This window comes from Zygotorulaspora mrakii, chromosome 2 (assembly GCF_013402915.1).
Source record: "Zygotorulaspora mrakii chromosome 2, complete sequence".
In the NCBI taxonomy this organism is placed as follows: Eukaryota; Fungi; Ascomycota; class Saccharomycetes; order Saccharomycetales; family Saccharomycetaceae; genus Zygotorulaspora; species Zygotorulaspora mrakii.
In genome coordinates, this window is record NC_050720.1 from 286699 (window position 1) to 312977 (window position 26279).

The window sequence follows — 26279 nt, forward strand, 5'->3', positions numbered from 1 at the left end:
CTAAATTTCCCTTAGTTTTGATAAAATTGAATATAAATTTGAAGTTAGTTGCAGTTTTGTTTCAGATTTCCAAAATAAGGAACAGGAATATCAGTAACATCGAGTTCTTGAAATTCACTTAAAGCTTCGTGTAGAACAGAGTATTTTACTGCAGTACCAGTTGTTAGTCTTGCTAACTGCCTCGAATCACGGCAATATGGTGAATAACGCTTTACAATTTTTAAGTATAGTATCATCCTCTGATTGATATTTGAAGCATTTTCTTCTTGTTGTTGCCCTCTTTGATAATTGTTAGAATAATGATCATCAAAAGCACCAGACGCATTAGCTGCTTGTAAAGCTGGATGAGAATAATCTACATCGCCGTTTGAAGCAGTAAATAACTCTGTACTTGCACTGCTCTTTGGTGAGCCACTGGATGAGTTCGATGATTGTCTTTCTTTGTTGAGTTGATCCTCCCTACTATATTGAGTCCATGTAACAGTAGCATCTCTCAAAGCTGCCCAATCTGCGTTTGCAATAAATCTTTGACCAATTTCATCTGATTTTGAAACCAGGTCGATCCATCTTTGTAAAATTTCAACATTACTTGCGTCGTCAACAGAGCCCATTGATTTTAATAGAATTCTGAAGGCAACAATAGTCTTTGGAATATGATATAATGCATAAATCTTGTCGATGTAATCGATGATTTTACGATCGCGCCAGATAGTGCATTTAGCCAGAATAATGTTGAAGAACGGTTCATCAATTGGTTTTATTTGATTATAGGTCTGAATCAGAGATTGCAAAGTTTGAAAGCCCTGTAATTTGTCATGAGCATAGTTTTCAAAAAATATATCGAAGAAAGTATCATTCAAAGAAGAAGAAATCCCATGATTAACTCCTTTACCGTAGTGAACAGAAGATTTGTACCAGATTTCGTAAACACGGTTGAAATCTGATGTTTGCTTCCATATATTTCTCAAAAATGATTTGACGTACGAGACTTGTAAATCAATCTTGTATGGCATCTCATCATTTAAGGCTTTATCAAAAAATGTTTGCGCGACGGTCAAATCCTTGCATTCACCGATAAACGATAAGTGAGTTTCAATTAAATAACCATATTTCATTTCAGTGCTTTCCTCACACAATTGTTGAAATAATTTTAAAGCCATTTCATTTTCTCCTGCAGATAGAGAGGCTCTGATCATACCAACAGATAAATTTGGATGGAAATAGTTTATCATTGAAGATGATTTTTCATATAGAGTTTGAATCTCTGGGTATGAAACACCATTATCATACAGAATTGGTAATATGACACCAACAACTCTTGGATTTAAGAAAATATTAGAAGTATATTGGTTTGAACCATTCATGGCAGCTTTCCAAATATCCACCGCCTCCTCAAATAGTAGCAGTTCTTTGAAGGCAGTTATTAAATGCATTGCACCATATTCATTCAATTCCACCTTACCTTGTAAGACATCTCCAGAGATATCTCTAAGTGATTTACACAGATAATTTGTCATTTCCTTATGAAAACTTTGAGAATCGTAATCTGGCTTCTTATTCATTCTCGTTAATTGGTTTCTATTGGCTCTTAAACCATTGTGTAGTAAATGAACTAGTTTTGATACACGGTCCGAATTCAGCTCTGGTGTGCTAATAAGATCGTGATAAAGATCCATTGCTCTTCCAATAGAGTCCCAAAACAATGGATTTGCATTTGAATTCGGATGTTCTGACTGTTGCTTCATATTCTTTCTTCTCGGTGTCTGTGACATGTATAGAGTTTGAGAAACACAATCTTCGAAAGCGCAAACTTTATGATACCATGGTGAATCGACAGAAATAGTTGAATGAGGAATGTTTCTGTTTTTGTTGTTATATGAATGCTGTAGCGGACCGGACGACGTACCGTTGGTCTTTATATTATTCCTCAAATGACGAACTTTATTGACTGCCGCATTTACTTGATTGGAAGTTTGAGCCAGAGGGTTCGCTGGAGTCCCATTTGAAGAGTCCTGTCTTTCGAGGGTAACTGCACTATTGAACCGCACTGAATGGTTAAAAGAATTTCTGGCTGAAGCATGAGCAAACTGATTGGGTAGTCTACCCTTGATGACTTGAGCTTGTTGTGCAAATCTAAACATCATCTTGGCGAAAACTTTTCTCTTCGCTCAAGCTGATTATTATTCCTGTTCAAATCTCTCGCAAAAACTATGATATACGACACACAAATGGCATAAATATAGGGAATGCCTCAAAGCTTTGATCGACAGATAGGCTAATATTTAATCCTTCTTTTATGGAAAAGTCAAATGAGATTGGAAGACAATGACTGCGTTTTTCTTTTCAACCGTTAGATTATAGATGAGAATCAGCCGCTATTTCGAACTTTTGTTGATTTTTTAAACTGCTCTTTCGCTCGTTCCTCGTCGATGCGTTCCTAATATTTTTTAATCAGGTCAGTTTCCGAATGGTGTGAGATTATTTTTTAAAGTTTTTTTTTCTGTTCAGAAAGAAGGAATAACTCATTCCCTTGCAAAAACAGCGCGTGGCAGAATAAAAAAAATACTTCGATGGGATGCCACTAATCCTGACTATTGTAAACTTTGGCGGCAAGTATTTAGTCTTACTTTTCTGCACAATACTTTTTGAAGCTACACCTTTGCGGACAGGGAATAATATGGCGTGATGAAGTGACTTTCGTGTGCAGAAAGTTCAGTGTTTACCACTTCGAATAAATGCGTTTAGATATGCATGAAACATGAACGGACCTCGAGCGCGGATCTCGTATCTGGCTGATTTTTGTCCAATCAATCGCCTAATACTTAAGCACGATATATTAAAATATTTTGGGCTGTGCAGGAGTCGCAGATAGAGGCCAGGCCCTTGTGCACTTTCTGCAAACAAGACCATCTTGCAGCTATCTCAACAGTTCAATATGAATGTGAGGAAATGCAGGCATTCTCAAATTCCACATCCACCTTTACTAAGTATGGGAGATCAAAGTGAGGTTGCATTGCTAATTATCGTTTAGCACATGTTCATAGAGTTGTAATTCGCACAAGCTGCGAACAGACTCATCAATGTATGCGTGAGCTAGTGGAAAATTTGGGGCATTTCTAAGTTTTACTCTGCTCAGGAGCAATGTAGCTCTTCAAATCAAGTCTTTAAATTGTAAAGGGCATTGAAACGATCGAAATATAAAGACAGCACTCGTAAAGGTAGGCGGTGATTTTCACTGCCAGTATTTTTGGGAGTTGCTTTGTTGTTTTCTTAATGCATCCGAATGCTGTTCGATGAAGTCGGGGATAGTTACCAGCTTCTCAGGGCTGGGTTCAATGTGAAGAAATTGCATAGCAAGAAATGAATGTTGTTCCATTGCTTTTGAGCAGCATTATTGTCAGCACATTGAGTTAGGGACTCCGGGAACTCAAAAGCTCACTTTTTTTTTGTTACAATGCTTAACATTGTGGCTGTACACTTTAGCCTTCAAGCTCACGAGCAAAGATGCAGGTTCATGCCACGTTCCTGCGTCTTCACTGTATCTTCAAGGCATAGTCGGCAGTTAGCCGCTGATGTCAGAAGGAAGCCAGCGGCTTCAAGCAGAGAGATCTCGAACCTCTTGAATAGGAGCAGTTTCCTCATTACAGTTTCTGTGCTCCGATCCCTCACTCTACCTCTCAAACCCCTGCATTTCAATATCGAATTATCGTTGCACTTTTGCCGCCATTCTAAATCAACCGTAGGTTTGCATGATATCATCTGTGTACTTCGCCGATCTGTAAAACTGACAGGCACATATCAACTTGAAGGTACTAGAGTCCAAAGTAGCGTTATTCATCATCACTATATTCGCAACGTAGTATAATGCTCTTAATTCAATATGAACTCATCATGGTCCTTTCGAGAGTTATTTAATATTCACATAATCGCGTTATACGTCGCATTCGCGGAAGGGTAACCGCGTTTAGGTTTGTTTTCGTTCTCTGAAACGTAAACAATACACTTCACCATGTCATTAACACTTCAAGACGTTTTTGGTGTCTGTATTCGGTGATTAGACACTGAAGATACCTGCATCAGCTAATCCTTCAAACTACTATACGTAATAACCTGATATGACTGCATCTAAGACTAACAAGGATATTTTCACACTTTTTGACAAGAAGGGCCAGAGCTCGATATCAAGACAATCGTTTGGAGACTACTTGAGAGCGATAGGCTACAATCCCACCAATCAGCAAACTGAAAAGATTCTGGCGAATGCCAATGCTCCAGACCAACTATCATTAGAGCTCATCGATCAGTTAATACAGTCGAATGAGAAGGAGTTAAATGCCACCACAACAGGCAAAGTTGACGATTTTATAAAAGCATTTCAGGTCTTCGACAAGGAAAACACGGGTAAAGTATCTGTCGGTGATATCAGATATATGTTGACCTCCTTAGGGGAGAAATTGTCGGATGACGAAGTAGATGAGCTGTTGAAGGGAGTGGAAATTGACAGTGAGGGCGGCGTAGATTACAAAAAGTTCATCGAAGATATACTAAGACAGTAGAACGGTCGCACGCAACACATACATTTTTACTACATCTTTATATCTTAACTTATATATCTAAGTTAGTATGGGCATGAAGTTACCCAATATCATTAATGGCAGACCAGAAACGTCTCGTTTCAGAGTCCACATACAACAGCATTTGATTATTTCACCCTTTATGGGACTGAGTAAATTGCAAACCTGCATTTGTTCAGAACCTTTGAAGTCTTTGTAGGCCACCTTGGAGAATGTTTTGAAATAATCTCGTACACTTTCATCATCCATAATTTCGACGATGAAAGTCATTTTGTTCAACAGCTCTTCCCGGTTCCATCCGCTTAAAATCTCAAATTCTTCATTTACGTATGAAATCTGTCCGTTACGCCTCCAAACACATGTTGGAGTACCGATTTGCACAATAAATTTTACGTACTCCAATAATGTTCTTTGGTAGCATTGCTCCATAAAAATCATGTCTTCTTCTGTTAAAGTAACTGAACATGCAATAAAGATTGGCCGAAACTCAGCCAACGATTGACATATTTCCACTAGTGCCTGCTGGTTGAACCTTTTCCTCAAGTATGTAAAAAGATGATGAAATCCGGGAGTATGCGAAAAAGGTTTATTTATTAGTGTATAAATCTCCATCGGCGTTGCGTATCGCAGAGAGTGCTCCCATTCTGGATTGCTATACATTCGCATTGCATCGGGTGCACAACACTCCAGTGCAAACGACACGGAAACTCCCGTATTTGTGTGCTGGTTTTGTTTGAAAATTCCCATTATTTCCGGGAACGATAATGATTCAACGTTTAGATAGTATTGGTTGATATGTGGATTCTGGCAAATATCTCCCGATTTGGGACTCCTGTCGTGTGGTAACAGTCGCTTAAAGTTTAGCGATCTACTCGCTATATCGACCGGTATTAGAGGGAAATGATTCTCAAAAAGGTCTATCTTTGATGATACAACATTTAGAGAATTATCTCCTAATAATACTGAATAAACATTTTGACCTGACGAGGGATAGTAATGCGGCGGCAAATTTACATTGGATGAATCCGCGACTCTCGGTACAGTATCATTATTTGAATTAAGCTGTTTGCTTGAATAGAGTAGATCGACAGGTATTTTGTTTATTAAAGTATCTTCGTTGATAATTCTGGATAAAATCGAATACTCGGAATCAGCCGCATTTGAAAGAAATTTCGACCGGTGGACAATATGTTGCGGATTTCGGAAATTTTGCTGTTCCTGGCTATCACTGATATCATTGTTACCGTTACTACTACTACCATTGCTAGTATCGCTACTTTGCATAAAATTATTTGAGGGCGAGCCTCTTCTTCGTATCGATAACGAATCATCGGGCACACCTGCCAAATATTTGCTCTTCTTTCTCGGCGCATCCACACATGTGTGCTCTATCCCCTTACTGATACATCTAAAGCATGGCCTATTTGCTTCACATGATAAGTGCCATTTCGCACAGTTAACGCATGCAATATGCGTATTTCTTCTCTTCTTCATCTGTTTTGTTGTCGCCTTCTGTTCTGGACCGTTAGACTTACTGCATTCTTTTGTATTAGTCTCAGTCATTTCAAGATACGAGACACCAGTTTTGATCCAGTGCCAGTAACTGTTTGATGACTGTCTGCAGTATCTTACACTGTTTTCATTTATTTATCGTTGACGACCGATGCGCTCAGTATTTCCATGTTGACACTAAATTTTTCAATACTATACAGGTATTCTTAAGAAGGAAAAAGCATCTGAATAAGAGAGCACTTTCCAAATAGTGATAACTCAGCAGAAGTTCCTCCATGACATGCAAGAATACTCAAGTAGTTGCGCAATGGACCGCCATTATGCAACTCACTTCATATGCTGATAAGTCACGTGCATGGAGATCAGTATTATGTTGATAGATCAACTATACGTTTAGAATTTCTATATAGAACCTGAAAAATTTTTTAGATATCAGACAAAAGGTCCTGTTCAAAAAGGAATATATACAGCGCAACGCAATCAATCGGTTTTGTGGTGAACTGTTTTGAATTAGAATAGTAATGTCAGAATTAGTTGAAAAATTTCAATCCTTGTCGATTCAGCAACCTGATACCCTTTCAAGGGAGCAGCAGGCACAAGCTGCCCAGTGGGACTCCGTATTGAAGACTGGCCAATTTCAAGAAAGATTAGATGACTTGAATGTTTTATTGAGAGACAACAGTTTTATACTTTCTACTTTGAAACCAACAATCACAGACGTCAATGTTTTTGAAGTTTCTTTGCCATTGGTCAAAGAACAGGTATTCAGTTCTAAGGATGTCAAGGGGACCTATACGAAATACAGACACATTTTAAGATGGATTGACTATTTGCAGAAATTGCTGAAGGTTTCTGAAGAAGGTCAATTAAAAATATCTTACGACATCGACTTACCTCGTGAAGTTATCGAAAAGAAAAAGAAGAGTGCAGAGGCCAAGAAGGGTTCAGAGGAATCTCAAGGAGATAAAAAATCGTCGAAGAAAGAAAAGCCACCTACTAAAGAGAATGAAAATGGTGATATAAAACCCAAGGGTAAACCAGATGAAGAAACTTTGAAAAAATTGAGAGAGGAGGCAAAGGCGAAGAAAGCTGCAAAAAAAGCTGCAAATGCCAATCAGCAACAGCAACAGCAAGCTAGTGCTAACGAAAAGCCGAAGCCTTCTGTTATTGATTTCCGCGTTGGTTTTATTCAAAAAGCTATCAAACATCCAGATGCTGACTCATTGTATGTTTCAACAATTGATTGTGGTGATGAAGAAGGTCCAAGAACAGTTTGTTCTGGTTTAGTAAAGCATTTCTCATTAGAGGCAATGCAAGAGCGTTATGTTGTTACTGTTTGTAACTTGAAGCCAGTTAATATGAGAGGAATAAAATCCAGCGCGATGGTGCTATGTGGTTCAGATGAAACAAAGGTCGAATTTGTTGAACCACCAGCTGGATCAAAAGCTGGTGATAAAGTTTTCTTCGAAGGATTTGGTGATGAAGAACCATTAAAGCAATTAAACCCCAAAAAGAAGTTATGGGAACAATTACAACCACATTTTACCACAACTGAAGATTTAGAAGTCGTTTTCAAAGACGATGAAGATAAGGAAGCTCCAGTTAGAAAATTAACGAACAAGAATGGTGATTCTTTCAAAGTTGTTTCTTTGGTAAATGCTCAAGTTCGTTAAGAAATAAGCAGCATATAATTTTATGTATCTAAATACCATTTATGTACAAAGCCGCTGGAAATGCTACGTTGAATACACATCTGTGTAGAAAATCTCGTTATACTTCAATTGTAATTCCCAGTATTTCAATTGCGAGCACGATTTCGTTGTATCTTCACAGGAACAAAGTTGCTTCAAAATTCTATCCCTCCATATATTGACCACTTTTTTGGTCACCAAGACATTTAATTCATTTGTCAATTCATCTTGATAGATATCCTGTGAGCACTCATTATTATTATTCAGTAATACATTACAATGGTACAGCAGGATCAAATTAGTTGAGTTTCTAACAATAAAATTTATCAACGGATACATCGAATATTGTAGTATCGATTGTGTCAAGAACCAATTTTCAAGTTCACTCGATAATTCAGGACAGGTATAACCATGAACAACCGTCAATAATGTGAACGAAACAGTTTGCCAATCTGGATTATGTAGCCATTTATTTTTTATAATACTGAGCCAATTGGAGATATTGAACGGATTAGCGTCACTGATGATTTTTTCCAGTACTTTACAAAACTCGAATGGCAAAATTCTCTTCATATAGCCAAGGAACCATTTGCAGTATTCTTCTCTACTCAAAATCATATTTCCATGAGTATTTAACCATAGAATTGTATATATTTTGTTTTCCACTAAACAATCAATAAATTCTTTCCTTTCGTGCAATTCTTGAAAGCTATTCGTGTTCTTTTGAGTATGATTATTCATAGGTGGTGATGGAATATTATTGTTAATGCTGATTGATTCGTCATCGAAATGCATGTCAAAAACCGAAAAAGGTCCCTCTTTGTGAGTTGAAATGCCGCTGTTTTTAAAACTGTTCTTAGAATGGTTCTCTAATTTTCTCAGTAAACCGTTCAAGGTCTTATTAACAGATTTTTGATCATAATTTCTGACTCTCCCCGTACCGTAAACAGATTTGACATGATTATCATACGTCTGTAATCTTCTTATATTTAAGTTTGATTGTTCCAGTTCGAGTTCTAGTTCCGGTTCCGCGTCAATGGGCACTGGTAGAGTCTTTTTATCGTCTGGTTCCTCCTCGATTTCGCTCTCGCTATTGGGTGGAGACAAGGCAACTCTAGCGGACTGACTGTTTGAAGTTGTCAGTTTCCTTTGTTTTGTGCCTTCTGAATCTTCATCAATGCAGCACCTTTTCCTTTTCATTTGGCTCATCCTAACCAATTGTGCTTCACTGTTATTTTTCAATGAGATCCTATAGCTATTTTCCTCCAGCCATACCAGTCTCACATCATAACAGCATTTTATATTATGTTCGATACAATATGAACATCGGGGTCTCATCTCGTCACACCTTCTCTTACGAAGTCTACATGCCCAGCAGCCACTGAAAGTTCTACCTCTCAGTGGAGCCAGTAACTTGGCTTTCAATTGTTGATCATGTTCCTGTTTGTCCTGTTCCACTTGGAGTTCACGTTCCTGTTTGTCCTGTTCCACTTGGAGTTCACGTTCCTGTTTGTCCTGTTCTACTTGGAGTTCACGTTCCTGTTTGTCCTGTTCCACTTGGAGTTCAACCATGATGCAGAGCTATCGGCCTTGCCTAACCCAATAATGCTCACAAGCAGTTACCCAATCTATGGAAAAATGGATGAATATATACTGGATCACCAACTCCTAAACTGCCATTTCAACCAACAACCAATAAATACGCCTCTCGAAAATGCAGCGTAAAAGACCATGATCCTAATTCCGAAACGAAACAGCTGCAAACTGCACAACCACGACTGCCCATGGCAACGCACATAAGAAAAGATTCCACCATATCATACGATCATCAGACAGACTTTTTCCATCATATCTTTCTGAAAACACCCCCGGTTGCCCACCAGAAGAATGACTAGCCAAACAGTTATTATCTCGTACGTAACCAGATGCGCCCTCAATCGATGCAAGTTAATTTACAGCTCGATCACCACAATAGCGGGCCATCCCTTGTATGCGCTTAAAAGATCGAACAGAAAAAAATCACCCGAATCGCTTACCCGCAAGTCACGTAAGAAAATAAACGAAGAGCACCATTATCTTCACGCTTGAGCCTTGATTGATTCAGATTTGAACCATAAACTTCTACTTCAAAATCTCTTTAATTCAATGGGCGGCTAGCTCCTTCATGAGCTCTTTCATGGGTTATTATATATAAAAAACAACTCAAACTTGTATTGATTGAAAGTCAAATTAATCGAATCTTCGAGAGGTAATTAAATGATTCTTCTACTACTAGCTTTTAATGGGAGATCAGTACACCCTGTGTTTTCTCGGCCGAAATATTTATAGTCGAAAAATGATTGCTAGCTCGCTTGGTACGACAGTTCTCTTGACGTGGAGAGATATATTGAAAATAACGTCACAAATTCAATAGGATTGCTTATATTCTTCAATACAACATTTATATATATATATATATATAATAAAGTAGTTTGAATTCGAATTCAAATAGTGGTGAAGGTTTAGTATCCAGACCAAACATCCGTGTAGCTTGCCTTATTTTTGGTTTCCGGAATGTAATAGTAGGTGTAAAAGCAGAAACCAACTGCAATGAAACCAAATATGCAGTAAACGGAACCACCAACCAAATCGTGAACCATGGGGAATAAGTATGCAATGAAAAATGTTCCCAGCCAGTTACATACAGTTCCGAAGCTTTGGGCCGTAGCTGCATCTTGCGGTGCTGACAATGATCCAATGATCATGAATGGTATCGGGCCGAGGCCTAGAGCAAAAGCGGTGATATATAGGAAAGTGGAGGAGACTAAAAGTGTAGCCATTCTCTTCACTATTCCTATACTGATCAAGAAAGAAGAGATTGACATTAAACCGGCTGAGAACATTAGCAGCGGCTTGCATCCTGAAACGGCAATTAATGCAGAAGCAGCAAGCGTCACTAAAACGTTCACCAAGGATATGCCCAAATTGACTTGGATGGCATGATCTGGTAACAACTGGCTGATCACTTTAACTCCGTAGAATATGATTGAGTTGATACCACATAACTGTTGGCCTAACAAAAGAGCTAGTATAACGTTCCTTGGCTTTCTGAACATTGGATTTCTGACATATTGCCATAAAGTGGGTCCTTCTTTGTTACCATCCAGATTCTCTTGATCCTCCTGATGTTGGGCGTCGGTCCGCCATTTTTGAATCTCGGCCTTGGCGTCCTCAAGTGACCCGTTGCGTAATTTGTACAACGACATTTCTGCTTCTCTAAGTCTACCTCTGATCATTAACCATTTTGGTGACTCTAAAATGATGAACAAAAGAACAATGTTTACCACGGCTAAAAGGAAGCCCGTGAATAAGAGCCATCTCCAACGATAGGAATCAGCAAATTTGAGTGCTAACGATTGTGTGAAAAGAATACCCATATTGATGCAAACCTGGTTCAGAGACCCCAAGCTCCCCCTCCATTCAACAGGACTGATCTCGTTTATGAATAACGGTATAACTACAATGCAAATGCCGCTAGATATACCCACCAAAATTCTGCCAAGGATTAAACCACTGTAGCTGTTACTGGCAAATAGCATTAGCGATCCAAGACCCGATAGCACACATCCATAAATGCAAACTTTCTTGCGCCCATATACGTTCGCTAGCCATCCCGCATAGTACGACCCGAAAAGACCACCCACGCAAAACATTGCTGTAACCAATCCAATCTGCTCATCGTCCATTGGCACACATTGTCTGAAGTGATGTCTGCCTAGCCATGTAGAATCGTATGGCACGTTTTCATTTCCGTTGGGAACTGAAAATTCTGAGCATGACATGAATTGCTGTGGAGCATTCAATTCTGCTGTGTGGTATCCGAATTGAGCCGATCCTAAGCACACGATCAGAGTGCAATATATAACGGGAAAGGCAATCCTTTCGTTTCTGGCAACGCCTCGTGATGGATACAACAGCGAATCATTTTCTGACATAACTGGTTTTTACTCGTGTACAACTCCTATCCTATTGCTGTGCCACTCCTGTAACGCTCCTATACCGCTCCTTATCTAGTAGTGGCAAGTGATGTAGTTATGGTTAGAATATCAACCATCTATCTTCAAATCCTCAAATTTATACTTGATAATCGCATAAAAATAAAAATGAAGGATGATATCTGAATCAGATGTAGCAGAGTCAACATTGAATTAGGCTTTTTACGCTGTTGATCCAAAATGTAAATACAACAGATGTACTGTATCCCTTTTTTCTATTTTTTGCTTTTCGAGGCAGTTGAGACTGTTTCGAGCAACAGTACACCACTACAGTCTGTTGAATCCGTACACCCCTTGTTTTCGATTTTTCAGATTTTTCTTTCTTTCGGACACTCGGACACTTGAGCGTTTGAAAATTCGGACGTTCGAAACGGACGCAATTGCAAGGACGCAACTTTCACCTCTTGTGCCGGAATCTGCAGCTTGCTGATGGATGATACCGCCTGCTACTTTACAAGTATATAGAAGACACCTTCTAATTTTGGCATCGGATATTCAATGTTTGGAAAGCAGGAAAGTAAGATAACCAGAAATGCCAACCAGATTAACCAAAACTAGAAAGCACAGAGGTCACGTCTCAGGTATGTAGTTCCAATTGGAAGAGGGAACGAAAGAACCAAGGCAGTGATTCTCTTTTGTGTTTCGTGCATTGTGAATGTAAAGTGGTAGTACTAGTGGTGTATTGCACACTTGTCTAGTTAGAGAGGAAATCATGTCCAGTGAAATGTTATATGATTACGAAATTGTGCATAGTTGTACAACAACCGGTCTTCACAGGTGCGGCCTTGAAGACGGCAGGCGGGGAAATTTGATCAGGTTTTTTCCAGGTCAAATTTTTCTGTTTGTCTGAGAACTCTTCCATCGTTAATCAAATTTCAGGATTTTTTTCTTTTCTGCTAGTGAAAACGGATCAAAATGCCATTGAGCGATAACCTTTGCACGATTCCGAAAAGAGAATTATATTGTTGATTACCATCTTGATTTTCCCCATCAGAAATAATTGAAGCTGTAAGCATGTTTACTAACAAGTTTTCGACACTTCTTAATTGATTGTCGTTATCTACATAGCCGGTAAAGGTCGTGTCGGTAAGCACAGAAAGCATCCCGGTGGTAGAGGTATGGCCGGTGGTTTTCACCACCACAGAACCAACTTGGATAAATACCATCCAGGTTACTTCGGTAAGGTCGGTATGAGATACTTCCACAAGCAACAAGCTCACTTCTGGAAGCCAGTTTTGAACTTGGACAAATTGTGGACCTTGATTCCAGAAGACAAGAGAGATGAATACTTGAAGTCTTCCTCCAAGTCTGCTGCACCAGTCATTGACACTTTGGCTGCTGGTTACGGTAAGATTTTGGGTAAGGGTAGACTTCCATCCGTTCCTGTCATTGTCAAGGCTAGATTTGTTTCTAAATTAGCTGAAGAAAAAATCAGAGCTGCTGGTGGTGTTGTCGAATTAATCGCTTAAACTACAAGACTCATTAAATATATTTTGTATAATTAAAGTTAATTTGATATCTCTAAAATGTCATCTCATCCTAAAACCGACAAAAGTTTCAGTACAGTTGTTAAAAAAAAAAAAAAGAAACACCAAATAAATAAAATAATCAACATTTGAAAATGAACTTCTGAGCTGATGTTCATTGGTTCAATTCGATTGCTTCGTCAGTATTCCAATTCTGCTCGAGTCAAAACAGTAGTGTGGAATAGAATGTCAACCACTACCACATCGAGCATGTCGAATGGCATCCACAAGGTTTGGAAACCGCAAGATCATATTCCATCGGAAGTGCAAGTAATGCTGTCAAAACCACAGCCGAACTATATCTTAAGTTTCTTGCATGTTGTTCAACAGCTGAAAATACAAAGAAGAACTGGATGGTTGGATCATGACATTAATCCATGTGAAAGCATCGCTGATCATATGTACAGGATGAGTATCACGTCAATGTTAATAAATGATACCAAAGTCAATCGCGATAAGTGTGTGCGCATTGCATTAGTTCATGATATCGCAGAAGCTTTGGTTGGTGATATAACACCATTTGGTGGTGTTACGAAGGAGGAAAAACACCGCCGAGAATGGGAAACTATTCAGTATTTATGTGAGAACCTCATTGAGCCACACAATAGAACCGCCGCTGAAGAAATAATGAACGATTGGTTAGCATATGAGAATATTTCCTCTTTAGAAGCACGCTACGTCAAAGATATCGACAAGTACGAAATGTTGGTTCAATGTTTTGAATATGAAAGAGCAAGTAACGGCCAGAAAAACTTAGAACAGTTTTGGAGTGCTGTCTCCAGCGTGAAGACTGAAGAAGTTGGAAGTTGGGTTAAAGACTTATGCGAGGAACGTCGGGAGTATTTTGCACAATTGTCTCGCAAGAAATGAATAAGCACGCATTCGCATTAATAGAACTAACAAAATTTACATTTTTATTGTCCATATAGTAATCGTAATTTTCGTGAAAAGCAACCAACAGTGGTTTTCTATTTTATATATTCTATCTTTTGATTCTATTATAATAATACCCTACAATACCCTATAACAACGCGGATTCAATCAGACGATAGCCCATAAATTATCATGACCGAAGAGTAGCGCCCCCAATGCATGTCTTGCTATAATGGCAACAACCCCGACAACAAACTGCAATTGTAATATGGTATTACATAACCTGTCCTCTCGCATTGGTCCGAGCCATACTAAGACCAAATTTATTAGCGTCATATTTGTGCAGCTTACTATCTCGCCATTAACAAATTCGACATGTATTAATTTGAGAACATGAAGAGCTCTTAAAACAGGTTGAAAAAACTTCTTGGCTGGTGTTTCTTTTAAGTTTGTAATCGATGGATAAAGTAGACCATCGTTTTCGTCAAATCTTGGTAGCCTATGCCTTGGACAAGGTACAATATGAAATAATTGTGGACATGAGTAAAGAAAATTTAGGATCTGCGGTAAAAATAACAGCAACATTGTCTTTGAAAAGTGACCCAATATTCCCACCACAGCAAAAATCATCCCAGCGAAATAACAATAAGTGTCGCCAACGAATACCTTTGCTGGCCAGCGATTCCACTTCCATAGCGCTGCTGAGACGCCTAAGAATGGTAAAATTATAATTGCTGAAAAACGATGACTTTCCCACGATGTTTGCGGGCCCATAGTTAAATACAGAGAGTCATTGAGAAGTGCAAGAATTCCCAATACGATGCTTTGACCGACTTCCAGGCCATTCACCCCTGCTAATATATTAATCGAATTGGGACAAAAAATTGTCATGGACATCATATACATGTAATATAATGCACCGAGATCCAAATTAGTCCTCTGTAGCCAATTCTGCATAAATCCGGGAATAAGAACATGTGTTGCCCCAAAATCAACATAATAAACAACTAGTAACGGTATAGCACCAATGGCTGGCAAAAAGAATTTATGTCTCCAACGTAAATCAAATAAATCGTCTGCGATACCCAGTAAGGCTGTGCTTTCCAAACACAATAGACTGCTCAAATACTCTGACAATTTCGCGTGTGGAAACAGATTATCAGTCAGTTGATAACTTTCTGTTGAAATGTCACGTATTCCACCGCCTGACGTTGTGGTTACCATGTACTTGTAGAACATAAAAGGGATACAAAACATCATTAAAAGGATGTAAACAGCTGCACAAATAGCACCAATGCATTCTGGAATAACTGGCCTACCCACCTTGCTCAAATCCTTGCCATATAGCCCAATCTTGATGAAAGAGTTTCCAACACGTGGAATTAACAGATCAGTAACGACATAACCTACTAGAGAGAATGCTATCGAGGATAGAACGGCAGAGTGCTGCTTAGAGCTATATGCAATCACAAGCACAATTGAGGGTAACAGATATCGAAACATGTCACTCTCGTATCGTCCCCTTCTTTGGATTGACAGTTAGCTTACACGTAGACGCTTTTCAAGTTTATTTTTAATGTGTGTATTCAAAAAAATGGAATTCACAATTCGAAGAGGTGACCACAGATAAAGGCAAGTCCACTCACTACGCTAGCACAAGATGAGACCATTTGATAGTGGTCATGAAGATTTGGTTCATGATGTCTCTTATGACTTTTACGGCAGGCACGTTGCAACCTGTTCATCAGATCAGCATATCAAGGTATTCAGCCTTGACAAAGACACTAATGATTGGCAGTTAAGTGATTCGTGGAGAGCTCACAATAGTAGCATAGTATCGCTAGATTGGGCAAGTCCAGAATACGGCCGTATCATTGCTTCAGGGTCATACGACAAGACGGTCAAGCTTTGGGAAGAAGACCCTGATCAGGAGGAGTGCTCGGGACGTCGTTGGAACAAATTATGCACACTCAATGATTCTAAAGGTGCTTTGTACGATGTTAAATTTGCACCTGCTCATTTGGGACTAAGGTTGGCCTGTATTGGCAATGACGGCACATTCAGGACGTACGATGCCCTTGAGCCTTCGGATCTGAGATCGTGGACATTAACTTCGGAGATCAAAGTGCTGTCGGTATCTCCAGCAAGTCACTTGCAATCAGATTTTTGTTTATCCTGGTGTCCTTCGAGGTTTTCCCCGGAAAAGATCGCAGTTTGCGCCTTAGACCAAGCACTAATATATCAAAGAGGAAAGGATAACAAATTGCACGTAACTGCAAAGCTCGAAGGACATGGCGGCCTGATCAGAAGTGTGAGCTGGGCGCCCTCCATCGGAAAATGGTACCAATTGATAGCAACAGGCTGTAAAGACGGCAAAGTACGCATTTTCAAGCTGACTGAGAGGCCAGTGGCCCATTCCGCCTCCTCCTTTGTGGGCAGCTATGATGACGACGCTAGCATGGATAAAGTGGATTCGCTAGATTTGCACGTAGAACTCATCAGTGAGCACGACGATCATAAAAGTGAAGTATGGTCCGTATCTTGGAACCTCACAGGCACCATACTCAGCAGTGCAGGTGACGATGGCAAGGTACGTCTGTGGAGGTCGAGTTACTCCAGCGAATTTAAGTGCATGTCCGTGATCAGCGCCCAGCAACAGCAACAGCAGCAGCCGACGTTCCAAGAACGGTCACAAGATCCATAGAGTTATATAGCTATATAGCACATGTATAATACGACTTCAGATAACACACAACACACAACACACTTCAATCTCTATGTTAGCTTTATCGGGTTTTACCAAGCTTTATCTCTGAGCTTTTCTCATCTTTAAGCAACCCTAGTGTACTACCATTTTCAAAAGGGCCCAGCCAAACCAGCACTTTGTAATATTTCGCGAAGTGGCTAGGCAACGAGCGAATACTTAGGGATGTTTGTCAGCAGTCAGGAAACACTTTACGAGATATATAAGGAAAGGTACTATAAGTTGTGAAATGGTCGGAAGGATATTCTGATTAACCTCTGCTTCCACTGATTGACATCATCAGTTTAGAATATCGACAAGTAAAGGCACGACATGGTATCAAAGTTTTATTCATTTGCACCAACGGACAGCAAAGGGGAGCCTTACCCTTTCAAACAACTTGAAGGTAAAGTTGTTTTGATTGTCAACGTTGCCTCTAAGTGCGGGTTCACTCCCCAATATGAAGAGTTGGAAAAATTGTACACGAAATTTAAGGATGAAGGACTTGTTATTCTTGGCTTTCCTTGTAATCAGTTTGGTAGTCAAGAACCAGGCAGTGACCAGGAGATTGCGTCCTTCTGTAAGTTGAACTACGGTGTTACTTTCCCAGTTTTGAAGAAAATCGACGTCAATGGTAAGAGCGAGGAGCCTGTCTACGAGTTTTTGAAGAAAGAAAAGTCTGGTCTATTGGGCTTGAGCCGCATTAAATGGAACTTTGAGAAGTTCCTGATCGACAAGCAAGGTAATGTTGTTGAAAGATATTCGTCATTGACGAAACCGCAATCTTTGGAATCTGAAGTTCAAAGACTGTTGAAAGAGTAGGCCTAAAGATGGTCAAACACAGGTAGTTACATGTTGTTATCGTGCTTGTTTTGCTTAACATTTAGTATTCTGTAAGTTTCACATACTCACTTGTTGAACTAGAATGATATCACCTCTGGTAACATTCTATACATACGTCGATATATATTTTTAAAATATTAATTCTAATAGTGGAACACACGTAGGAGTTCTTATTCGGATTTTATCTTTTTTGTCGCCATATTTACTGGCTCCAAATCAGTTGTTGGCTCCATATCAGTTGTTGGTTCCACCGCTTTAATTTGCTGTTCTTCCTTTGCTTGTTGTTCCTCTACCTCCATTTCTTCTCTCATGCGCTTGCCGCTTTCATCTTCCTGCTTCAGACGATCTTTCACATCTTCAAGAACTAGACCATCGTTGAACTCTTTCTCTAAACATTGCAACAAAGTGCTGGCTCTTCTTGCAAGTTCGACTGGTGTCCTGCTTTGGAAAAAAAAATCTAATTCAAATAGCGGACAGGATCTAATTTCATCACGAATCAACTCATAAACGTCATCCCTGTCAAGGCCATACTTAAACAGCAATATCAGTATGAATCTGTCTTCTTCTTCTGAAAAGGTTCTCTTGTTGTTTGTAGAAGGAGGGTGGTTCAATTTGAGATCAATGAAGGGATTTGCATATTGCGAAATTTTACGACGAAGTGCCTCTTGCTGTTGCTTAACTCTTTTGATTTTTTCCTCCTCCGTTTCAATATACTTGAGGTGTTTCTCATAATCTTCCACTCTTTCAATATACGCCCAAAATGACTTCGCGTATTCACGTACTTCATCGTATGTTTTAGGAGCTAAATCTAATGTGATAGCTTGAATAGAATTCCTGCCATATTTTCCTGAAGCTGAGATGAATTTTCTAAAATCTGTCTTACTCCAATTAGGGAATCCTTCTTTTTCCCACTCACTTTTTTGATTTTCCTCTTCCTCTGTTAGGGGTTGTGCATTTGCAACTGATATCTTCAATATTTCTAGCTTTTGCTTCTTCTCTTCTTCGTCAATTATATTACCGTAGGTGGTCTTGACGTCTTCTTGTGTTGGGACGTAACCTGACTTTTTTGTATTCCACATGCGTTCCTTTTCGTATAAGGCTTTTAGTTGTGGTGATTGTAACTGGTGCGAATAGAATGGTCTAGGTCTTGGCATCCTGGGGTGATTAGGTGTCGATGCTCTTCCCGTTTGTAAAACATCTTTATAGTAGCCATCGACCGAATAGTTTTCTTTACGTTCACGTTTGGTAGGATTAGTCCAAATAGGACTAATGATATCTTTCTGTGTTTTCTTTTTGAAATCTTGCCCATTCCACTCATATGCGGAGTCTTGATTGAACTTTTGTAAATCATCCAAGCCTAATGCTGAGTATTTCTTACTCAATGACTGTGTCTTATCCTGTGATTTCGCGAGAAGCGCATCTAAATCAATCTCCTGTGCCGCTTCGTCTTCAGGTTGTGGAGTATTTCTTGAGCTTCCAGACGCACTTTGGAAAACATCGGCAGCCCCGTGTTGAATCATAGATAGCAAAGCATCTTTTGAATCAGCTTTGTTTTCCTTTTTACTTTTCTGAGAGGAGATTCGATTTTGTTGTATAACTAACTGATCCAGCCGTAACTTTTGTGTGGCTCTTTCCAAAATTTTCTCCTCGACAGAATTATCTGTGACGAACCTGAAAACTTTAACCTGCTTTTTTTGACCGATACGATGGGCTCTATCCATAGCTTGCAAATCTGCTTGAGGATTCCAATCGGAATCGTATAATACAACCACATCTGCAGTTGTCAAATTGATACCTAAGCCACCTGCACGAGTTGTTAAAAGAAAAATAAATTTTTTAGAATCTGGACTGTTATACTCGTCAATTGCTTGTATTCTATCCTCATGAGCTGTTGATCCGTCTATTCTACAGTACTCATACTCTCTGAAGAAACAATAATCTTCTAATATATCTAGTAGTCTGGACATTTGACTGAAAATCAAAACACGAGAGCCTTGCTCCTTCATCTTTTTTAGTAATTGATCCAAAACTTTCAGTTTTGCGGAATTATAAACCAAATGCTCATCCGTCGTATATGGTGGACCTGGTTCAGCCCCATCAAAAAGATATGGATGATTGCAGCACTTTCTTAGTTGCATTACGATGTTAAGAAGACGTGTTTTAGACTCTCTAGTACCGTTAGATGCGTTAACAGCATCTATATCTTTTTCCAAAATTTGTCTATACCATTTTCTCTGCATAGATGACATACCCACGTAGACGTTTAGCTCCTTCTTTGGTAAAAGAGATTTCTCGACATCGTTTTTAATACGACGCAACAAAAATGGTTGAAGCACCGTGTGTAATTGTTTAACAATTTTATCCTTATCTTCCTCCGTGCTTTCAGATGAGAACCAGTCGTCAAAATCTTGTGAATCAGAAAAAATATCTGGCAGCAAGAAGTTAAGCAATGCCCATAATTCGTGCAAATTGTTTTGCAAAGGAGTACCGGTTATAAGTAATCTGTTGCGAGAAGAAAATTCCCTAAGAACTTGCGATAACATGGATTCTTCGTTCTTAATTCTGTGTGCTTCATCAATCACGATGTACTGCCAGTCAATCTTTTTGAAAGAAGCCTTCTCTCTGATAACAATTTCATATGACGCTATGACAACATCAAAATCGCACATTAACAATTTGTCACGGAGTAATTCTGCCCTTTCTTGCTTGTCACCCTGTATAATAAAAGCACTCACTTCGGGTGTCCACCTGTTAATTTCTCTAAGCCAATTATTCAAGGTAGATTTAGGTGCGATAACAAAAAACGGACCAGGAGTTTTCTCAACATATCGCAGATAGGCAAGAAAGGAAATGGTTTGTAGAGTTTTACCAAGTCCCATTTCATCAGCTAAAATACCTGCCAAACCATTTCTATGTAAGGATATCAACCAATTCAAACCTTGGATCTGATAATCTCTCATATGTCCGTTAACAAAAGTAGGAGATTCCGTGAACTGAAATTCTACATCGTCTATGCCTTCTTCTTCTTCTTCCTCGCCCCTCAAGAGCTCAGCATCTTCCTCCCTTTCTGTCTTACGTCTTCTCTTGTCATGCAGACCATTGCCCTTCTTCTTATCCTTACCATCACCTTTCTCTAGTATGTCTAGCACGCGCTTAAATCTGTCGTCCTTCTTAGCCTTACTCTGAATAAAGTGCTTAAATAACACACTTAATGACAACAGATGCTCAAATCTCTTGGCTGTAGCTTCTATATCAAATTTACGACAACTTGAATTAGGTAAAAGGTACCTTGACTTGGTTTCTGTGCAACCACGAGAAGGCACGTCAACTTGGAACTGTTTCAATTCTTCCCAGTATTTCTGCTCATTCGTCATTTTTGCACAGCAGCTACGTGGGTTGTCTTTCACAAAATAACACAAATGAACTGAAAACCTGAAAGCAACAAAGAGCTTAGGAGCCGGCAAATAGGTGTGTCTTGTTTAAAACTTTTCCGAGTTGAAATTCGACCTGTGCTCCTGATCCGATCGACTAATTAATATTCGTATTTCGGACAGAAATAGTAGAGTTCGGACAATATTTTTCGTGTAATCGATGAGCACTCGTCTAAACGTCAAGACGTTGGCAGTATTACGACCGTAATAGCTTTCCAAAGGTTGTTGCTTACGTGCTCTGTACGCCTTAGGATAATATGGAAGAATCAAAGATAATAAAGGCAACTACGACACAATTGCCCCCATGTTGTTTACGAATAGTTGACAATGAATATATCCTCGTCGGCTCCTACCATTTGGACAAGCCAAGCGGTAAAAGAACGGGCCTAATGGAAATCTTTGACCGAAATCTAGAACTTACAAATTCCTACCCAACATATGGCGCAATTCTGGATTTAAAATTGTCTCCGTTTGATACCAATCTAGTAGCAACAGCTCACTCAACCGGTAATGTAACTGTTTGGAAATTTACGTTAACCAAAGACAAAAAATCTGTCGAACTACGTCAATTGGGCAATTTACAAGTATTTGATGTGAATATTCTTGTCACGTCTTTACAATTTTCTCCTTTAGATTCAAGGATTCTGTTAGCTACAAACACTTTGGGCACCTCGGCGATCATAGATCTTGTAGATGAATCGGTAACATTTAGTATTGACTCCACGGCTACCACTTACCAAAGATTGGTTAAAACTAGCTATAATGTCCAAGGTAGTTTCGAAAATGCGATGGAAGTGAAGGCTCGCAAATTTGCGGGAAAACATGCCCTGGAATGCTGGACAGGTGAATTTGGTCAACTACAGCCTTTACAAAATGTTGTATTTACGGGTGGCGATGATGCAACAATAATGGCTCATGATCTCCGCACAAAGGCTACAGTGTGGTCAAATAATAGGATACACGAAGCAGGGGTTGTTGGCATCAAGACTAGCTCGCCCACTTTTCGGAATTCGAAATCAACTTCTATAATTACCGGCTCCTATGACGACAAAATAAGATCACTTGATTTACGAATGTTAGGAGATGATATCTATCCTGGGCACAATACACCCGTAGCAAAACAATGGGACTGCGATTTGGGCGGTGGAGTATGGAGATTCTCTGAAATGCCTTCAAATCTAACTAGAACCTTTTCAGAAGCACCTAGTAACTCGAATAAATTGCTTGTTTGTTGTATGTATAATGGTGCAAAAGTTGTAGATGTAGCGGAAGATTCGGAGGACATGTTCAGGGTTACAAACTATCTGAAGAAAGGACATGAATCGATGTGTTATGGGGGAGATTGGTGTACAGACTTCATTGCTACATGTTCTTTCTACGATAACTCGCTGCAAATATGGAACTTATAGCATGCAACTTATAGCATGCTACTTGGACCATATCTAATTATTTAACGAATATGATACGCAATTGGCTCTGATGTTATCCAAATTGTAATTCATCTGGTAGTATTTCATTTTTTCTTGGCCTGTTATGGGTACTGCCCGGCACTGAAAAAATTTTTGAAAAGCTCATCGCAAGATATGCAAACGTAGAAGTGTTTAAGATACAGGGAGCGTTCAGAATACCACATTACAGTAATCATTTGTTCAGGTAGTTATAGTTGAAATATGCCACTGAAGGAAGCCCCTAAAAAATGGAAACCTCCCAAAGGACCAAAACCAATACAACGTAAGAATAAAAACGCTATAGGATTGGGAAGAGCTCTGAAATATGCACGTCAAAAGGAAAATGCTGTTGAGTTCTTGCCTGACGGTGAAATGAGATTTATTACGGAGAAACATGAAGCAGATTGGGTAAAGCTGAGGTCTGTAACTCAGGAATCGGCTTTAGAAGAGTTCTTGGGTACAGCAGAGTTAGCCGACAAAGATTTTGCTGCGGATCGTCATGCTAATGTCAAGATTATTCGTATGGACAGTGGTGATGATTCTGCAGTTACACAAGGATTCAGTTTGACTAACGAACAACGTGAAAACATAAATCTGAAGCAGAGGGAGCATGCTCGTGAATTGATCGTTCCAAGAAGACCTGCGTGGGACAAAACCATGACGAGATTTCAATTGGACAGGCAAGAGAAAGAAGCTTTTTTGAACTGGAGGCGTAAATTGGCGATGTTGCAAGAGTCTAATGAAGATCTGCTGCTTACTCCATTCGAAAGAAACATTGAAGTTTGGAGACAATTATGGAGAGTCGTCGAAAGATCAGATTTGGTGGTACAAATTGTCGATGCCAGGGATCCATTACTGTTCAGATCTGTCGATTTGGAAAGGTATGTCAAAGAAATCGATGAGCGTAAGCAAAATTTACTTTTGGTTAATAAAGCAGATCTTCTCACTTTGAAACAAAGGGTTGCGTGGGCTAAATATTTCAAATCCAAAAATGTTGCATTTTCATTCTACTCAGCTTTAAAAGCGAATGAGACTTTGCAGAAGCAAGAAGAACTTGGTGAAGATTACGTTCAAGAGGAGATGAAGGAAGAGTTAGAGGACGGAGAAGTGGAAGACGAAAGCATTTTAGAAAGTGTTAAAATATTGACACTCGACCAGTTAGAGGAGCTGTTTTTGGCCAGAGCTCCTGCAGTTCCATTGACAGTCCCACTTCCTGGACAACAGCCCGTGACCCAAATTGGATTAGTAGGTTATCCCAATGTTGGTAAATCTTCTACTATCAATTCTCTTGTTGGTGCAAAAAAAGTCTCAGTTTCGAGCACCCCCGGTAAGACTAAACACTTTCAAACCATAAATTTATCAGATTCTGTTATTTTATGTGATTGTCCAGGTTTGGTTTTCCCTAATTTCGCTTATAACAAAGGTGAATTGGTATGCAATGGTGTTTTACCTATAGATCAGCTTCGTGATTACATTGGACCCTGTACTTTAGTTGCTGAAAGAATTCCTAAGTTTTATATCGAGGCAATCTACGGTATTCATATACAAATGAAGTCACCTGAAGAGGGCGGACATGGTGAACACCCGACAGCCCAAGAACTGTTAGTTGCTTATGCTAGAGCTCGTGGTTATATGACACAAGGCTTTGGTTCTGCAGACGAATCTCGTGCAAGTCGTTATATATTAAAGGATTATGTCAACGGTAAGTTGCTATACATCAATCCTCCACCTAAACTGGACGATGATACACCTTACACAAGAGAAGAAAGTGCGGAATTCAACAAAGATATTTATGCCTTCGAAAGACTACCAGAAACTAGACAAATACAATTATTAGAGGCTGCCAAATCTAAAGCAATTGTTGATTTCGATCTGGCGAGAGATTTAAACAAACTTACCTTTTCTGCTCATACAGGTGCTGAAAATGGCAGCGAAGCTTCAGGTGTCACACACGGTGGTAAACAAGCAGCCCTGCATAATGCATCAAGCAGCCTGGACAGGGATTTTTTTCAAATGAATAGTATTACGGGTAAATTGACATCACCATTCCACAAGAATGCTGTAGTTGGTAATAACGGCAAGAAACATAATAAAAAAAACAAGAAAGATAAAAAGAGGGCTGAAATGCGCCCTGAGTGGTGAATCAAGTGGGCATCAAGATCATCTTTATAGAAATCTATATCAATTTAAAGGCACTTTAGATTTTTGGTTAGAAGACCTAAAAAAATAGCATAGAATTACCCGTCGTAAGGAAAATTTTGTACTATAAATGGAGGTTCAAGTGCACGTACTTTTCCTTTCATAGTTACAAATATTTTTTTACTAAATCGATCATGGCAAGAAATACGTTTTGGCATGGTTATCGGGCTGAGACTACGGTTTTGTAACTTGAATGATCTTTGGGACAGTTTTACGAGAGTTCTTCTCGTTGTTCTGAGAGGATTTTATAGTCAATACATTTCCCACTCAATCTGAGTTTTACATGTCGAGTATTTGGTATTGCCAAGAAATGGATATATTCCACGCCCTTTTCGCTAACAACGACTGATTAAACCCACAGTACGTAGTTTGATAGTAGGTGGGCGAAAATTCATCTAAAGTAGATTATTTACTTCTCGTTAGAACGATAATGTAGTTTTCCTATCTTGACAAAGTTTTACTTTCTTATTCAGGCATTCTATTGAATATGTTTAGTTATAAATGTTGTGCTGTAAGCAGAGAGTACGAGCAGCATTTTATTCCTGTGACTTATTTTGAAAATAGTCTGAGTAAAAACTCGGAATAGAAGTACACATAAAGGACTTACAAAACAGGACAGCGAAATGAAGGCAGCTTTGAGAGATGCTTTAGCTCATCAGATGACAGATCAAGTGGAAGATCCGTTTCTAGCCTATCTTTTGAGTACAAAGGTGTCTGAAAACTTGAACGTCCTCAGAAATGACCTGCTGAAAGAGCAGGTAATTTTGGATGGGACGCGATCAAATGCTAATACGATAGGTGCGTATCAGAAAAACTGTGCTCAACTTGCGTTCGAGGCTTCAAGTAAAAAACATGAGACTATCGAATTGATGAAAAGAAAATACGATAATTACCAAGAAAGCTTGAAGAAACGCAGATATAGTGTGGACTTCGATGCAGCAAGTGATGGTGTCGATCCTGTTGTAAACCTGGAGGTTTCTGAACCCGATGGATTAACGGATGAAACAGCAGAATTGAGAAGACGATTATTAGGTCATAGGGTGTCAGATGCAGAAAGTGGCATTGGATCTACGAAGTCAATCGATAGGCAAATCGAGGACCAGGATAACTTACAGACTACATTGTTGGAGGATATGACCAATCTAGTGGGAACTTTGAGGCAGAGTGCTTCAGCTTTTCAAAATGCTCTGGAAGAAGATAGGAATGTACTGAGTGCCGCCGAAATCGGTGTACAGATTGCCTCTAAGAGTTTAGTGGATATTGGAGGTAAGCTAAAAAAATATGACAAAAAAAAACTTGGCTATCTATTCTATATTACTGTTTTCCTATTCATGATAATAGGATTGATACTCACTTTTATTATTATCAGGTTATTTCCTGCCCTATAAAATATGCATTCCCTTAT

The 26279-nt window shown here is 39.2% G+C and overlaps 15 protein-coding genes across 15 annotated transcripts; 9 read left to right on the forward strand and 6 right to left on the reverse strand.

Annotated features, from left to right (window-relative positions):
• Nucleotides 1–44: 44 nt before the first annotated feature.
• On the reverse strand, nt 45–2144 carry HG535_0B01560 (uncharacterized protein; the record flags this gene model as incomplete). Its single annotated transcript, XM_037286951.1, has 1 exon — nt 45–2144. The coding sequence occupies one exon, from the start codon at nt 2142–2144 to the stop codon at nt 45–47; it is 2100 nt and encodes a 699-aa protein (XP_037142846.1).
• A 1971-nt stretch (nt 2145–4115) lies between these two features.
• MLC1 (Mlc1p) lies at nt 4116–4556 on the forward strand (the record flags this gene model as incomplete). Its single annotated transcript, XM_037286952.1, has 1 exon — nt 4116–4556. One exon carries the CDS (start codon nt 4116–4118, stop codon nt 4554–4556), a length of 441 nt encoding a protein of 146 aa, XP_037142847.1.
• A 57-nt stretch (nt 4557–4613) lies between these two features.
• Nucleotides 4614–6137, reverse strand: ERT1 (Ert1p; the record flags this gene model as incomplete). Its single annotated transcript, XM_037286953.1, has 1 exon — nt 4614–6137. One exon carries the CDS (start codon nt 6135–6137, stop codon nt 4614–4616), a length of 1524 nt encoding a protein of 507 aa, XP_037142848.1.
• Nucleotides 6138–6607: 470 nt separating this feature from the next.
• ARC1 (Arc1p) lies at nt 6608–7759 on the forward strand (the record flags this gene model as incomplete). The annotated part of the gene is made up of 1 exon (XM_037286954.1): nt 6608–7759. The coding sequence occupies one exon, from the start codon at nt 6608–6610 to the stop codon at nt 7757–7759; it is 1152 nt and encodes a 383-aa protein (XP_037142849.1).
• A 63-nt stretch (nt 7760–7822) lies between these two features.
• THI2 (Thi2p) lies at nt 7823–9349 on the reverse strand (the record flags this gene model as incomplete). The annotated part of the gene is made up of 1 exon (XM_037286955.1): nt 7823–9349. The coding sequence occupies one exon, from the start codon at nt 9347–9349 to the stop codon at nt 7823–7825; it is 1527 nt and encodes a 508-aa protein (XP_037142850.1).
• Nucleotides 9350–10278: 929 nt separating this feature from the next.
• VVS1 (Vvs1p) lies at nt 10279–11751 on the reverse strand (the record flags this gene model as incomplete). Its single annotated transcript, XM_037286956.1, has 1 exon — nt 10279–11751. One exon carries the CDS (start codon nt 11749–11751, stop codon nt 10279–10281), a length of 1473 nt encoding a protein of 490 aa, XP_037142851.1.
• A 592-nt stretch (nt 11752–12343) lies between these two features.
• RPL28 (60S ribosomal protein uL15) lies at nt 12344–13280 on the forward strand (the record flags this gene model as incomplete). Its single annotated transcript, XM_037286957.1, has 2 exons — nt 12344–12392; nt 12880–13280. The coding sequence occupies 2 exons, from the start codon at nt 12344–12346 to the stop codon at nt 13278–13280; spliced, it is 450 nt and encodes a 149-aa protein (XP_037142852.1).
• A 168-nt stretch (nt 13281–13448) lies between these two features.
• Nucleotides 13449–14207, forward strand: HG535_0B01630 (HD domain-containing protein; the record flags this gene model as incomplete). Its single annotated transcript, XM_037286958.1, has 1 exon — nt 13449–14207. The coding sequence occupies one exon, from the start codon at nt 13449–13451 to the stop codon at nt 14205–14207; it is 759 nt and encodes a 252-aa protein (XP_037142853.1).
• A 171-nt stretch (nt 14208–14378) lies between these two features.
• On the reverse strand, nt 14379–15713 carry ALG7 (UDP-N-acetylglucosamine--dolichyl-phosphate N-acetylglucosaminephosphotransferase; the record flags this gene model as incomplete). The annotated part of the gene is made up of 1 exon (XM_037286959.1): nt 14379–15713. The coding sequence occupies one exon, from the start codon at nt 15711–15713 to the stop codon at nt 14379–14381; it is 1335 nt and encodes a 444-aa protein (XP_037142854.1).
• Nucleotides 15714–15870: 157 nt separating this feature from the next.
• On the forward strand, nt 15871–16914 carry SEH1 (Seh1p; the record flags this gene model as incomplete). Its single annotated transcript, XM_037286960.1, has 1 exon — nt 15871–16914. The coding sequence occupies one exon, from the start codon at nt 15871–15873 to the stop codon at nt 16912–16914; it is 1044 nt and encodes a 347-aa protein (XP_037142855.1).
• A 372-nt stretch (nt 16915–17286) lies between these two features.
• On the forward strand, nt 17287–17775 carry GPX2 (glutathione peroxidase GPX2; the record flags this gene model as incomplete). The annotated part of the gene is made up of 1 exon (XM_037286961.1): nt 17287–17775. The coding sequence occupies one exon, from the start codon at nt 17287–17289 to the stop codon at nt 17773–17775; it is 489 nt and encodes a 162-aa protein (XP_037142856.1).
• A 191-nt stretch (nt 17776–17966) lies between these two features.
• Nucleotides 17967–21170, reverse strand: ISW1 (chromatin-remodeling ATPase ISW1; the record flags this gene model as incomplete). Its single annotated transcript, XM_037286962.1, has 1 exon — nt 17967–21170. One exon carries the CDS (start codon nt 21168–21170, stop codon nt 17967–17969), a length of 3204 nt encoding a protein of 1067 aa, XP_037142857.1.
• A 314-nt stretch (nt 21171–21484) lies between these two features.
• Nucleotides 21485–22636, forward strand: RRT2 (diphthamide synthase; the record flags this gene model as incomplete). Its single annotated transcript, XM_037286963.1, has 1 exon — nt 21485–22636. The coding sequence occupies one exon, from the start codon at nt 21485–21487 to the stop codon at nt 22634–22636; it is 1152 nt and encodes a 383-aa protein (XP_037142858.1).
• Nucleotides 22637–22897: 261 nt separating this feature from the next.
• LSG1 (ribosome biogenesis GTPase LSG1) lies at nt 22898–24817 on the forward strand (the record flags this gene model as incomplete). The annotated part of the gene is made up of 1 exon (XM_037286964.1): nt 22898–24817. One exon carries the CDS (start codon nt 22898–22900, stop codon nt 24815–24817), a length of 1920 nt encoding a protein of 639 aa, XP_037142859.1.
• Nucleotides 24818–25497: 680 nt separating this feature from the next.
• USE1 (SNAP receptor USE1) lies at nt 25498–26262 on the forward strand (the record flags this gene model as incomplete). Its single annotated transcript, XM_037286965.1, has 1 exon — nt 25498–26262. One exon carries the CDS (start codon nt 25498–25500, stop codon nt 26260–26262), a length of 765 nt encoding a protein of 254 aa, XP_037142860.1.
• Between the last annotated feature and the right edge of the window lie 17 nt (nt 26263–26279).